The sequence below is a fragment of the Halictus rubicundus genome, chromosome 16 (assembly GCF_050948215.1).
Source record: "Halictus rubicundus isolate RS-2024b chromosome 16, iyHalRubi1_principal, whole genome shotgun sequence".
In the NCBI taxonomy this organism is placed as follows: domain Eukaryota; kingdom Metazoa; phylum Arthropoda; class Insecta; order Hymenoptera; family Halictidae; genus Halictus; species Halictus rubicundus.
Window position 1 is genome coordinate 5,285,531 of NC_135164.1, and position 14,418 is coordinate 5,299,948.

Sequence of the window (14,418 nt, forward strand, 5' to 3'; positions counted from 1 at the left end):
AATTGAAATTGTCTACTTGCGATCGTTTCAACACGTTAAAAATTACATAACAGTAGCCCTAGATATTCCTACTGATTTGTATTTTTCTCCGGAGGCCACCGATTAAAAATATTAAATTGAAATTGTCTACTTACGATCGTTTGAACACGTTAACAATTACATAACAGTAGCCCTAGATATTCCTACTGATTTGTATTTTTCTCCGGAGACCACCGATTAAAAATATTAAATTAAAATTGTCTACTTGCGATCGTTTCAACACTTTAAAACTTACATAACAGTAGCCCTAGATATTCCTACTGATTTGTATTTTTTACTCACTCCTGAGACCACCGATTCAAATTATTAAATTGAAATTGACTACTCGCGATCGTTTCAACACGTTAAAAATTACATAACAGTAGCCCTAGATATTCCTACTGACTTGTATTTTTCTCCGGAGACCACCGATTAAAGATACTAATTAGTAAACTGGTGGTTTTGCGATTGGAATCGCAACGAAATTCCACTCGATCCTAATAAAATGATTTTCTGTTCGATTCTCAGACCGGTTTCTTAACTTCCGGTAACACGTCGAGCCAACAGCCAGCGATGTCCTTCCAAATCACACCTCCGTCGGACACGATGCCGCTTTTGGTCTTCATAAATCCGAAATCGGGGGGCAGGCAAGGCGAACGGATGCTGAGGAAGTTCCAGTACATATTAAACCCGCGGCAGGTTCACAACTTGGCCGTGGGCGGGCCGATGCAAGGTCTGCAGATGTTCAAAGACGTGGAGAACTTTAAAGTGATCTGCTGCGGCGGCGACGGCACCGTCGGCTGGGTCTTGGAAACCATGGGTACGATCAGCTATTTATTAAAACTTGCCGAATCGACCCTGCGAGTTGTGCATTCGTGTCCGTGACTTGCCAGCGAAACGACACCAGCCCCGCGCGTCTGCTTGTATTACAAGTCGCCAGACATTCGATAGTTTCGAGGAAAATGAGAATCCCGATACGGGATGCAACTTGTTCAAACAAGATTCCCTACTTTGCTCCCCACCACGGATTTATTTGTTTCCTTTTAGTTAACTTTTCGATGCTGCGTCGGGCAAACTCCTCCAGGTCCGTTATAATTAGATTGTGCATTATGAATTATTTTACAGATTTTACAGAAATCTGAAGAGAGCAGTATAACAACTGCAGTGTAAATTTTTGCACTTTTAATGTTAAATTCAACTTCCTCAAACCTGATTTTCTACTTTGCTCCCTACCACGGATTTATTCGTTTCTTTTTAGTTAACTTTTTGATGCAGTGTCTGTTAAATCCTGGGTCTCTTGTGATGAGGTTGTACATCTTTATTTATTAATTATTTTACAAAAATCTGAAGAGAGCGGTACAACTGCAGTGTAAATGTTCGCACTTTTAATGTTAAATTCAACTTCCTCGAACAAGATTTTCTAGTTTGCCCCCTACCACGGATTTATTCGTTTCTTTTTAATTAACTTTTTGATGCAGTGTCTGTTAAATCCTAGGTCTATCGTGATGAGGTTGTACATCTTTATGTATTAATTATTTTACAAAAATCTGAAGAGAGCGGTACAACTGCAGTGTAAATTTTTGCACTTTTAATGTTAAATTCAACTTCCTCAAACCTGATTTTCTAGTTTGCTCCCTACCACCGATTTATTCGTTTCTTTTTAGTTAACTTTTTGATGCAGTGTCTGTTAAAGCCTGGGTCTATCGTGATGAGGTTGTACATCTTTATGTATTAATTATTTTACAAAAATCTGAAGAGAGCGGTACAACTGCAGTATAAATTTTTGCACTTTTAATGTTAAATTCAAATCCTCAAACAAGATTTTCTACTTTCCTCCTTACCACGGATTTATTCGTTTCTTTTTAGTTAACTTTTTGATGCAGTGTCTGTTAAATCCTGGGTCTGTCGTGATGAGGTTGTGGATCTTTATTTATTAATCTGAAGAGAGTAGTACAACAACTACAGTGTCAATTTTTGCACTTTCATATTTCAGTGTGAGAAATAAAATGAGACACACTGGTGAAATTTGACATTGTTTATGGTTCAATTTCTAAATGTGATCATTGAACTAGAACATGAACTTGTTTGACTTGAGTGTTTATAGAGGGTGTCCCAAAAATGTGGTAGATTCAGTTATGAAAAAAATGTGTTATTCCCCGTAGAGACGTTTGAATTTGCGAATTAGGAACGATGATTCTGGATTACAGATCGCGTTCAATTCGAACATCAGCCCGCTGTAGGCGTCATCCCTCTGGGAACAGGCAACGATCTCGCAAGATGCCTGCGATGGGGTGGTGGCTACGAGGGCGAAGCAATTTACAAGGTCCTCAAGGTGAGTGCATCTCCATTGTGACGAAACTGTCGACGCGCGACATGCATTATTAAACTGCGCCTCAGAAACAAAGAAAAACTCGTCGACTTGAAAACGTTGACTGTCGTTTACTGTCAATTATATTTACCGCGTTCTCTGCGCCGTCCGAACGTTGCGCAGTTTAAAATATATCTGAGGCTGAACGATTTTTTAATTCTGCGCAATCGGTCGCTCGATAATTCGTCCAAAATCGGGTTTTAATCAGCGAAAAAATTGTAGAAAATCGAGAAAGCAGCGCCCGTGATGATGGACCGTTGGCAAATAGAGGTCCTGGACCAAAAGGAGGAGAAGAAACCGAACCAGGATTGCATACCGTACAACATAATCAACAATTACTTCTCGGTGGGCGTGGACGCGGCGATCTGCGTCAAGTTTCACATGGAGAGGGAGAAGAATCCGGAGAAGTTCAACAGTAGGATGAAGAACAAACTCTGGTATTTCGAGTACGCGACCACGGAGCAGTTTGCGGCCAGTTGTAAAAATCTCCACGAGGATCTCGAGATTATCGTAAGCGTGGCCGCCACTTCGTTCTGGATCAATTCGATCTACGATCTTTTACTATTTCTTCTAAAATCAACTTTGGTTTGCAGTGTGACGGAACGCCTCTGGATCTAGCTCATGGTCCCTCTCTACAAGGGGTTGCTTTGTTGAACATTCCCTTCACCCACGGAGGCTCGAACCTCTGGGGTGAACACCATTCGAGGCACCGGCTGGGCAAACGGAAAAAGCGACCAGACAAGGAGCTTAGCACCAGCAGCTTCAATTCCGTCGACCTGACTGCTGCTATACAAGGTATCCCTTTGATCGACAGGAATTTAATCCTTAAACAAACCTCCACCCTTCATACAATGTAATTTAACTTTCCTGAACACCCAAAATTTTGTACGACGTTTAATAACGTTTTAGTCGTTAGATTTCATAGTGTCGTACTTTGTACGCTTCAAATTCAATTACATTTTATAATTGTTTACTGTTGGCCCTCGTCAAGCTGACGAACGGAAATTAATTTCACAATTTAAACAGTTGCGTCTATGCTTTTTTACAAAATTTAAACAACCCCAATACCACGAAATTAGCCACGGTTTTCGTTGAAATTCCTGGTGGGTGAAATGTTGAATAAAAAGGAGAATGAAATTTGTACAGACATCGGCGACAATCTCATCGAGGTGATCGGTCTGGAGAACTGTTTGCACATGGGTCAAGTGAAGACAGGACTTCGTCATTCCGGAAGAAGATTGGCTCAGTGCAGCAGCGTGACCATCACCACCAGCAAACGATTCCCCATGCAAATCGACGGGGAGCCGTGGATGCAGGGTCCTTGCACTGTAAGTTTCTTGCGAGCTTGCAACATTTTCTGATCCAACGAGAAACCCAAATGGTAGACAACGGAAGCACTGTGTGCAAATTAGTAGCACAATCTTCCTGAATTATTGTACAGATGTCGATCGTGAAGTATAGAACGTCGTTCGAATGATTTCAGATTCACATAACGCATAAGAACCAAGTTCCGATGCTGATGGCGCCTCCGCCGGAGAAGGGTCGCGGGTTCTTCCGTTTCCTGAGGAGGTGAACGTCCCTGAAGAGCCCGGCAAAACGAGCCACGGAGCTCGGCCAGTAGACCTTGAACTTTATCCCATCGTCGTTTATCTTTTCTTGTTCGAGACGAGACAGAGAAGCGTATCAGTTCGCCCGTGCGTATGTAATTACAGTGCTTCAGTGCTCGTTCGAGCGGCAATGGACGAGCTTCGATGTAAACTCTTAGGTATTCTTGTGTACAGTATTTTTGAGAACAATAATGATAACGAAAGGGATGGAAGGGATATCTTTCGTCGTAGAATTAGGGATCAGGCGGTAGGCTCTCGGGAGAGAGAGAGAGAGAGAGAGAGAGAGAGAGAGAGAGAAAGAAAGAGAGAGAGAGAGGAGGGGCCTCTCCATCGTTTTTCTATTCCGTGTGGTGTATCCTTTTGTTTCGAGCTCGAGTCTACCGCTTCGCCACAGAAACGCGAGTGCAACAGCCCGGTGTGTGCCGTCGACCGTGCACAAGCGAACGATTTGCACGGTATCATGCAAAAGAGAATAAATCTGCGCGAGTAGCATCACCCGACCGACGTAATTGTAAACCTGTACGATCGTTGTTTCTCCTCGCACGACGCGCAGAAATGCCGCTAGGATTCTCTTTCTCACAGGGACAGAAGGTTGTCGCCCGATCGAGAGTGCACGAACCGTCCAGTTTATCGAGCATTATTTCACGTTTTTTGTGAATTATTGATCCCCGCTACTGCGATGCGTACCTCAGAGAGCCCAGAAGTTCGATCGAACCGGATATATCGGTGAGACAGTACTAATTGAGTAACAGAACTTTTTTATCTTTAATTATTTTCTTGTGAAACTGTTTCCGGCATGTTTGTGACATTTTTCTGATTAAAATGAGTCCAAACATGGCACAATTCGGAGCACATTTGCTTGTTCAATACGCGATTTAGTAGAACCTCGATTATCCGAACCGATGACATTTGAATTCTCGGTATCGCGGATTAAATAAGTAAATACGATCGAGACTGTGTCGCGTTTGGGGTCGTTTCAATCAGAGAAGTGTCACGAATATGTTGGTGAAAGTTTCACAACGAAAGTCATTAGTTATCAGGATATAATTTGTCATCAAGCGTGGAGTTTAGCTTCATGTTTACGAGGTGTTTCCAGAAAGTAAGTTATTCTACGTGTTATTTATGCTGCCACGGTTTAAACAGGTACGTGTTACAAGACAAACAGGAAGGAATGAATAATTTGACGGTATCTAAAAATAAATGGATAAACGTTCACCCTGAGGAAGTAATGGACCAATAAATTCGGCAAGCAAGAATAATCGCGGCACTGGAATAAGAATATACTTTCTGAATGCGCCTCGTTGTTGAATGTTGAATTTTTAGGTCAATTAAATATTGTTCCGTGCACTCTCGACTCTCGGGGCAAGCAATTCTCAGATCGCTCCTCTTTTTTGCACGACTCCGTCCAATAATCAAAGGATCTTCTACTTTCCCCTCTTAACATTAGGGTTTTTGTACGGAAGCTTAGTCGTAACCACTTAGACGTAACTCGTGATCGATATTATTTATTTATTTATTTATTTATTTATTTATTGGTCCGGTCTATTTATTTATCCAGACGCTGGATAGCAATATATTGTAAGCATATCAGCGAGACGGTGCGCGTGCGACGCAATTTGTTCGCACTGTTAAACGAGAACGCGTGCTTTTGTTCAAATGACTATGTCGTTAAGTTTCTCGTCTATTTATTTGTTATGTATACTGTTACCTATCGCGCGCTGGTTAACCATAACAACGTTATTGTGATTGCAACTGTACAAGACGCGAAGAGAGATATAAGAGAGATAACGTAACTTTAAAGATCTCTAGGTCGGGAAACCTGGAAGTCGGAGATCGATTTTCGTTTCTTAACTTAATTTTAGCTGACTAGACGGTAAGATTAGAGGACATTTAGCTATAATTCGTTTGAACAAGTCTTCGCAGATCCAGATCGCAGACGTTTTCACACATTCTGTACCACTAGATCGACTAATTAAGGCACAAAAAGATTGAACGCTACCGTATCGTTAGACACTAGGGACAAATGTATTACCGAATTTAATCGAGATCGGATCAGCCAACATGTCACACGTATTAATCAGTATTGCAGTTTACAAAACTTTTCGTACGACTATTCTTTGCGACCGAGACTAAACAGGCATTTCACCGTAGTATAAATACAAACGCCACCGCCATTTTGTAATCTTCTCGTAGCCACGCGCACACAACACTCGTCATCGCGAGTGCTCTGAAATACCATAAGCTTTATTTCTATTCATTCTCTCGCTCCACAGCTGTGTATCCGAGAAACAATCCAACCGAACGACTGTCGGCCATCGCATGAGGATCGTTTTGCTAGCATTTTTCGAATTTTCCGTCCGGGAGTGGCGTGCGCGAGCAACAAAATGGTTCTCACCAACCCCTGACCGACGCTGCTTTCATTCTATTATATCGCTGAACTGCGGGCGTCCACGCGACGAGTGGATCAAACTCGATAAACAATACTTTCAACCGGTGACAATGTAATATAAAAATTCTGTGAAAGTAGCCGCTGGACGTCCGCGGTTTAGACTCGTTTCCGAGCACTCGTTCTAGTTACTTTCTCACGCTGGATTAGCAGATTCAAGGAAGATTGTAACGAGCCGTAATGTATTTCCAGAAGCCGTAGCAATATCGATCAGTAGCTCGCTTCGACATCACTTTTCGCGAGGGAACACAAATTGTGAAGTGCCGATGATTTCTCTCGCGTGTCATGCTTTTATATATATACATACGTACATACATATATATATATAAAGAAAGAAACACAAAGAATGTAATAAAGAAGTACGATTCCAATTAACATCCCGCAGGGACCATCTCGTCGTTGAGATCCATTTAACGTTTAACGAAGCGTAGACTTTCTTTTCAACCCTCTCCAGCCGTTGCGTTCGGAGTCTTTGGTTCGCGAGTTGACCCTTTGCGGACGAGGATTTTTGACAAATATTTTCTTCGATCGTGTAACATCAAAGTCTTAAATACCAGAGAAAAAAACGCGCCCTGATTATTTCTTTGAAACTTGCGGTATTTCGTCCCCAGAGGGTTAATCGGATTTTCGAGCATGTGATTTCTACCGTTTAGAGATTCGTGCGAGACATTATCGTTTACGATTACGGTAACCCGTGCCCCCATCCCCTAGCGATAGACACGATCGACTAATTAATTATACATAGTTGCTCTCGTTAGACGAATCGAAATATTACGCTTACGTATAATGATACGGCCATTAAGGTCTCGATCTCGTTGAATCGTTATTCAGTAGCGATAGGATTCGAGCGAGGGAAATCGGCCTCCAATTGTTTCTATCGAAAGTATTTTCTATGCTGTTTAGCAACACCGAATTGCCCTCGGCTTTCAAGGAACATAACTCTACGGACCCTCTCGAGTACAATGATATATGTTTTTGTAAGATTATAAGCAGACCGCGGATCTTTATGCAAAATAAAAATTGTTTGCATTCATTGCAAGCCGTCGGAGCGAAATAGCAATTTATTTGTCTCTCTAGCGGTTTCACCAAGTCGTTTGAAATTATACTCCTCTATTCTTTCAAGGCATAAAATCCGCAGTCTAATTACGAGCATTTATATCCATTTAAAATAAATATATGTATCATTGTACTGGAAAGAGTCGGTAGAACATTTTACAGCTGAAAATGTCACTGTTTTCAGCGCAGAGCGACTTAAAAATTGAGGGTAGCGGGTAAAAACGGTTTCAATTTGTTCGAAGGAGGATGAAGATTTTTTGGTGGATCTCCCTCGCCGCGAGTCTGCAAACACTATCGGCACAATAATTAAAAATATCGTTTTTCTATTGGATTGGCGCAGTGTCTCAGTGTGCTTGTCGTTGTATGACACGGTGTTACAAATATAAGGAAAAGAGAAAGACCGGTAGATCGAGAATTGTGTTCCCAGGCACAGCGCGAGAATCTATGATACTTTTCTGGGACGAGTATGTGGGGACTTCCTTTCTAAAAAAAGAAAAAGAAAGAAAAGAAAAATCAAAATACGAGATACTTTCGCCGGACAGAGATACTTCTATTTTCTCTTCGAGTATTCAAACTTCCTGTTACAAGGTATACACGATACAGGGTGACGCCATTCTATTTGTAACCATGACCGCGAACGAAACCATCACCTTCTACTGTCTCTCCTCGTTTTCCTCTTTGTTATCTGGCATTCGGCTGATAAGACAAGTTTAAAATGGATCACCCTGTATATACGAAGCTAACGTGTACTGAGATTGACAATAGTGCTCGTCAATTATTTTCTCTTTTCTTTTCCAGTTGAAACGCGCTTAGCTAAGCAACAAATAAATAAGACAAGATGTTCCGCGAGCGATTAGGTCTCTTCTTAGCGGTTTAGGTGATTTTCTCAGAAATTCGACGATTAACTTCCGCCGCAGTAGATAGTAAATTTTTATTGAACATCCGACTAACGTAGAGGACGTACAACTTCGTTTGGAACAAAGCTCGCGCGAACATCTCGATAACAACGGACATTTCGGAGTAATTAGGTATTCAAGCGATCGGAATAAAAATGATTATCTGTAGATCGATCTTCGTCGGGGACAATTTCATTCGGAGAACACACGGACTCGTAGTCGTTAAGCGGAATTACAAAAAATGTATTCGGATTAGATGAATTTTACTGCCACTTGTCTTGGGTCTACGTATGTTTGAGCACTACTGCCATTTTCCAAGAGATAGTCGCGTATGGGAAGAGAAGCCTCTCTATTACAGTGTAATATACGAAATAAAGTGTAAATTACGATACACGAGCTCCCCTGAGTTTACATAACAATAATAGAAAACCCTTTGAACAGGAAACGATTAAAATTCAATTTATATCTATTAATAGTTGGACATTATTTTTACAACATTGCGTTCGCATTAGCATTATTACTAGAGTACGGATCTAACATGCAAAATAAAATTTTCCACGTCAACTGCAACAAACTTTTTTGCTTAAATGCATCTGAATTCAATTATAAATAATACGTTGCTCCTTGTACTATACTCGTTTAGTTGTCCTTTTTTGAAGTTGTCTCCTTTTGTTTCTTAAATTTTGTATAGCATTCAATTGGGCACGAAACACATTGTCCGAGCTATAATTTGAGTTAGAATGAATAAACGAATCGTAAATGATACTGAAACAATATTAACCTGTGAGAAATAGCTTATAAGAAATTAACGGAGCCTTCATTGACTACTAGATGCTGTCCGGAATTGTGTATATTCATTAAACATGTTCAAATATTGCCGGGTTTTGGAACGTTTCCTGTTTTATCGACTGTTGCCAACTGGTCCATGGAAAAGAATAAAAATGTCAATGTAAAGAATTAGCAACACTCTCTGTAGGTATATCGTCGAGATCATTCAGTCTGAGGACACGAATATTAAAGATTTGGAAAGTAGTTTCGTCTCTGGTATAGTATTCTGCGATACCGGTTGGTTTAAAGCGAGGTTCACAAGAAGCGCCACATAGCGCGAACCATGCAAAATACCGTCAATGCACTTCCGGTCTGTTTTTCTGACAAGTGGCTGATGGCCGCCTGACATTTCTCTTTTGACAATTTTAGTGAACTATGGTTCATGAGACACGTTATCCAGCTCCATAGATGTAACGGTAATACACGCGTCGTTCATTTCATCAGGCGGCGAATCGTCAGAAACGATTTTCCAATTCCGGCAGGTTTTGCACAGGAAAGGTGAGACCGGCGAAATATATCGTTATCAGGCGTGCCACCGGTTGGATTTCGAATCGTCCATTAACATTGCCACTTTTCAGGACACGCGATATCATTCGGCAAAATGATCAAAACAGGCGAAGATAACCTAAGGCATCTTCACTGTAATCAAACAGTGTAAGTACTTATTAAACCATCGATATGACCAATTCTCTTATATTCTCTGATAATTCCCCGCATTTTCCTGTATGTTTCTTTATTTTCTTATTGCTCGTTTCAATGTTTTCTCACATTCATGTACGAAGTACATTCTGCTCGGAATAAAAAATATATATGGCTACTGTGCATCATCTTATCTCTATTCCACAAGTGTCATTTGTTAACTGAATTATTTATTATTATTTCATTATGATTCACTGATGCTTATAATTTTTATGATTATATTTATGTTTAGAGAGTTCAGTGGACAAGAAGACCAGCACTCAGTGGAGCTATATGGCGATGATGTTACTATTGTTCCTTTACCTGGTGGTCACAATCATGGTAGTTCAAAGGTGAAATTAAAAAATATTGTTGACTATTCTTGGGATGTTAGTCTTTATCCAAACCAGTTATTGGCTGTTCATAAGTATGGCAAATATTTAGCTTATGGAATAATAGGTAATTCACATTTGAACGATAGTATGAAATATTTTTCTGCTTTCAAACATTAATATATTCAAATTGTTTAGCTGGTACTGGACGAGGTAGGGTGAGAGTTATGTATACAGAAATGGAACAGAGAGCTTTATTAAGGGAAATGCGTGCTCCGATACAAGACTTGGCTTTTGCACATGTATCAAATGCTATTCTAGCATGCGTCGACTACTTAGGAAATCTTTTTATACATAGCATCGAATCAACACCATCCGATTTGTTATGTACTTTATTATTACAAGTGGACGCAGATTCTAGTGCTTACCATCGTGTGATATGGTGCCCCTATATTCCTGAAGATGTAATGTCTGATGTGGACGAAGTGTCGAAACTGTTAGTTTTAACTCGTGGTTCGAAAGCAGAGTTGTGGTCAGTTAATACTGTTACATCAAGATTCAAATCGATAGAGGTGAATGTGAACCTAACTTACAGATTATAAAATCCATACAAAAGCGAACAAAGTATGCAACTGTTTGACTGAATGATAGGCAACTGATCCAGCAGCAAAGGAAAATGGAGGCATGTTTGAAATTGATGAACATTCTGGCAGAATCATTGAAGCCACTTTCAGTCCTGATGGAACAGCATTAGCCACGGCTAGCTCTGATGGAGAAGTGAAATTCTTCCAAGTATACTTGCATGAGAATTCACATGGCAATCTAGCTCAGCCACGTTGTTTGCACCACTGGAGACCACACGATGGACGACCTATCTCGTGTTTATTCTTCCTAGATGACCACAAAACATACCATCCCGAGTAAGTGTCTCAAAAAACTGTGTAGCACCGATTTAATGCTATAGAACAGGGCTCTTAGTATTGCTCAGATTTATAGATACCAGAACTTAAGTACATACTCAGATACTTATTCAATTGAAACCTAAATATATGTATGTTTACAGAATTTATGCTTGAATATATCCAAGTAATCAGCACAGTTCATAACATTATATCAAATAAAATAATTTCGTATTTTATTTCTTAGTTTCCGTTCGAATAGATTTTTATTTAAATAATTTTTCACGTGCTCCAAGTCCTTTCATGCACGGTTAGTAAGAGCTTTGCTACAAACAAAATCATACGACTGTTTATAAAAATTTGTTGATTTACAGTGTACAGTTTTGGAGGTTTGCCATAACAGGTTGTGATAACAATACAGAGCTAAAAGTTTGGTCTTGCGAACTCTGGACTTGTCAGCAAACTATCAAATTCTTGCCGACGCCTTCCACCGGAAAATTGCCCGTTTTAAAAGCAGCTTTGGATCCTAGCGCTGGCTATCTTTTATTATCAGACATATCCAACAAAGTTCTGTACATAATGAGTCTGACAAAAGACATTGGACAGTCGTTGGCGTCCGTTAGTACGGTATCAGGATTACTTCTGCCGTATCCGATACTAAGCTTCGGCATTATTGACGCTGGTATGCGCAAACTACGAGCCACCTGCGAATTATTAGAAGACTTACGGCCTTGCGAGGACGAGGAGGAGCAACTTGTGATCCAAATGTATCTAGTCCAACCGAAATCGCTGCAGGAGTGCCACATTGCATTCAAGCCTGCCCCGCAAACGAACAACAGACGGCTCATGGAGAGACTCACTCACGATTCATTGGACTACTCCGAGGACCTGCCCGAGATGGGGACTGCACATCATAATGGCATCGCAGGAGAGAGTTGCGAAGAGGACCGTTCGCTATCTGCTACAATTGAGTCAACTACGAATCACAATGCTGGGTTAAATCTGATGACTCCCGACGCGTTCAGTTCGCCAGCTAAAAAGGAAAATAGCGAACTGGACTCTCGACCTGCTACCCCAGAATTGGGTAAGGTCCTGTCCACTAGTCCTTCTCTGGCTCAAGCTGTTCAAGCTCTAAACGCGACAGAGCCTCCATTGGCTACCAGCGAACTGGAGGAACAAACTCCAGCTAGCAGCGGTAGCAGTCCATCTAGAGAAGTCAGAGAAATTTTAGCTCTGACGAAACTGGACGAGGAACCAGAGGTCGAGAGCAAACCGGAAGTGACTAACGCTACCGATGGAGATTGGTCTAATATCCCTATGGTTTTATTGAAAGATGTGAGCAGGCACGCGATGCAGGATGCTGAGAACTACTCGGGAGAAGAGGAGAAGAAAAAGAAATTGAAAGAAGAAGCGAAATCGACGACACTCAACGCTGCGGACGTTGACAATACATGGCAAACGGCAAATGAATTAAACACGCGCGAAATAATAGATAAACTAGAGACTGTTATGGAGTTGATTCACGAGCAACGACGAGAGTTGAAAGAGCTACGCGCAGAAAGCGCTAGATTGAGGCAAGAAACACCGATCTCTACGCAAGTGGAGTTTGCTTTAGCTAGGGCCGCTCAGCAGCAAAATGCTCTCGAGCAACAAACATTGTACAATCAAATGGCACTCGAGACAACGTTAATCGACAAAATTGATACAACGTTACCGCGTATTATTAAAGAGACGGTGGAACCATTGAAACATAAGCTGAGATTAGATGTCGCACGGATAGATGAACTTGTAAAAGAAAATTTGACTGGGTTGATGAACAGCACTCATGTGAAAGATGCACTCGCGCTGGCGACGGCGAACGCGGCGAAACCAGCATTGGACGTCGCATTCAAGGAATCTTTCACAAACGTTCTTCTGCCTGGCATGGAGAAAGCGTGCCAGACGATGTTCAAGCAGGTCCAAGATGCATTTGTCAGAGGTACACGAGAATGTAAGAAATTATTTATACACGTCAGATAGAAATTAAATATATGTGGAAAATGTATATTGAAATATTTTTGCAGATCTCCAGAAGGTGGAGGCAATCGGAGAGAAGCAATATCAGCAACGAAACGAGCAACAGAGCGAAGCATTGGCTGGACTAGTTCGCGAAGAATTGCAAACTGAATTAAATAGAGGCTTGTCCAATCTACAAGAAGGAACGTTGCGCACTATTCGTGAAGCTATGAGAGACAATTTAAATCATCAACTGATCGAGATAACAAATGCGCGGTAATTATATGCAAACCTTTTCCTTATGTACAAATTGTTAAAAAATATGAAGTCGATAAGTATCGCCTATCAGTTATTGAAATTGATGTTGAACAGTGTAATGAATTACTACTGTCTTACAGTTCTAGAGCAACTACTCCTGCTATACCAGTACCTGCGGTTGCCGCCGCTCAATCACGAGTTATGTCTCTTCTCGCAAGAGGGCAATTCAATGCTGCCTTTCAACAAGCTTTAAGCGCTAGCGACTTAGGCTTGGTAGTATTAGTTTGTGAAAAAACAGATCCCTCCGAAGTATTTTCTTGTTCGGTGGGGCCGCCAGATCAGTGTCCCAGATGTATTTTACAACAACCTGTAATACTTTCACTAGTGCAACAACTATCTGCAGACTTAGGACACCGTACAGAACTTAAACACAGGTAAAGTTTCATTTCATTAAAGCATACGCTTCCAATTATATTATGAATATTTTTCAATACAGATAATTTTTCGTAGGTGGCTGGAAGAAGCAATATTAAACTTGGATCCTAACGATCCAGTCACACGAGAGCACATGGGTACGGTACTGATGAATTTACAGAGTCAATTGGCCGCGTTTATCGCGGCTTATCCTAATCACAGTTCGAATCGACGTATGAAGATGCTGACCATGGCTGCACGTGCGCTCTTGAACCAACAAGTTGTCATATAATGTCACATTCGTTTCGAATAGAACGTGTTCTTTGTCGGATATAGATGAAACAATTGTGTGATATTCTATGTATTTAAGAGTAACATTTTTATCATTAACATTAAAGTAAGGAGCAACTTCCTTAATGTTTTCAAGATTAAGTAACTCTCATTCATCCATCCAGTTAGGTCTTCCTGGAGCCCCACAGCTTTTTTGTTTCGAGCATAATGCCGTGCGTAATACTTTATTTTTACTATTATACTTATATCGCTAACATGTAGTGATGCCATTTGGTGGTTGAAAGGCGGGAAACATTGGCCCTAGCTGCGCTACGAGAGTTGCTCCTTAGTTT

At 40.9% G+C, this 14,418-nt stretch overlaps 2 protein-coding genes across 5 annotated transcripts in view; both read left to right on the forward strand.

Moving 5' to 3' along the window:
- Dgk (diacyl glycerol kinase 1) overlaps positions 1-8,008 on the forward strand; it is a 127,038-nt gene extending 119,030 nt beyond the window's left edge. For 2 of the 3 annotated variants that reach the window (XM_076801646.1, XM_076801647.1), the window contains exons 13-18: positions 547-838; positions 2,226-2,350; positions 2,609-2,896; positions 2,980-3,181; positions 3,533-3,714; positions 3,870-8,008. In XM_076801646.1, coding sequence (XP_076657761.1) covers positions 547-838; positions 2,226-2,350; positions 2,609-2,896; positions 2,980-3,181; positions 3,533-3,714; positions 3,870-3,959 — 1,179 coding nt within the window. In that variant the 3' untranslated portion in view covers positions 3,960-8,008. Of the gene's footprint in view, positions 1-546; positions 839-2,225; positions 2,351-2,608; positions 2,897-2,979; positions 3,182-3,532; positions 3,715-3,869 lie in introns of those variants that run through there. The other variant, XM_076801648.1, reaches the window with a different exon arrangement.
- Positions 8,009-9,518: 1,510 nt separating this feature from the next.
- Ge-1 (Enhancer of mRNA-decapping protein 4 homolog Ge-1) lies at positions 9,519-14,095 on the forward strand. Of its 2 annotated transcripts, none has more exons than XM_076802295.1 (9): positions 9,519-9,717; positions 9,798-9,873; positions 10,151-10,356; positions 10,428-10,801; positions 10,881-11,149; positions 11,503-13,118; positions 13,192-13,399; positions 13,522-13,815; positions 13,892-14,095. In XM_076802295.1, the coding sequence occupies exons 2-9, from the start codon at positions 9,821-9,823 to the stop codon at positions 14,085-14,087; spliced, it is 3,216 nt and encodes a 1,071-aa protein (XP_076658410.1). In that variant the 5' UTR covers positions 9,519-9,717; positions 9,798-9,820; the 3' UTR covers positions 14,088-14,095. The 2 variants fall into 2 exon arrangements, with proteins under 2 accessions (XP_076658410.1, XP_076658411.1); XM_076802296.1 differs by having other exon boundaries at positions 11,503-13,106.
- Positions 14,096-14,418: the final 323 nt, after the last annotated feature.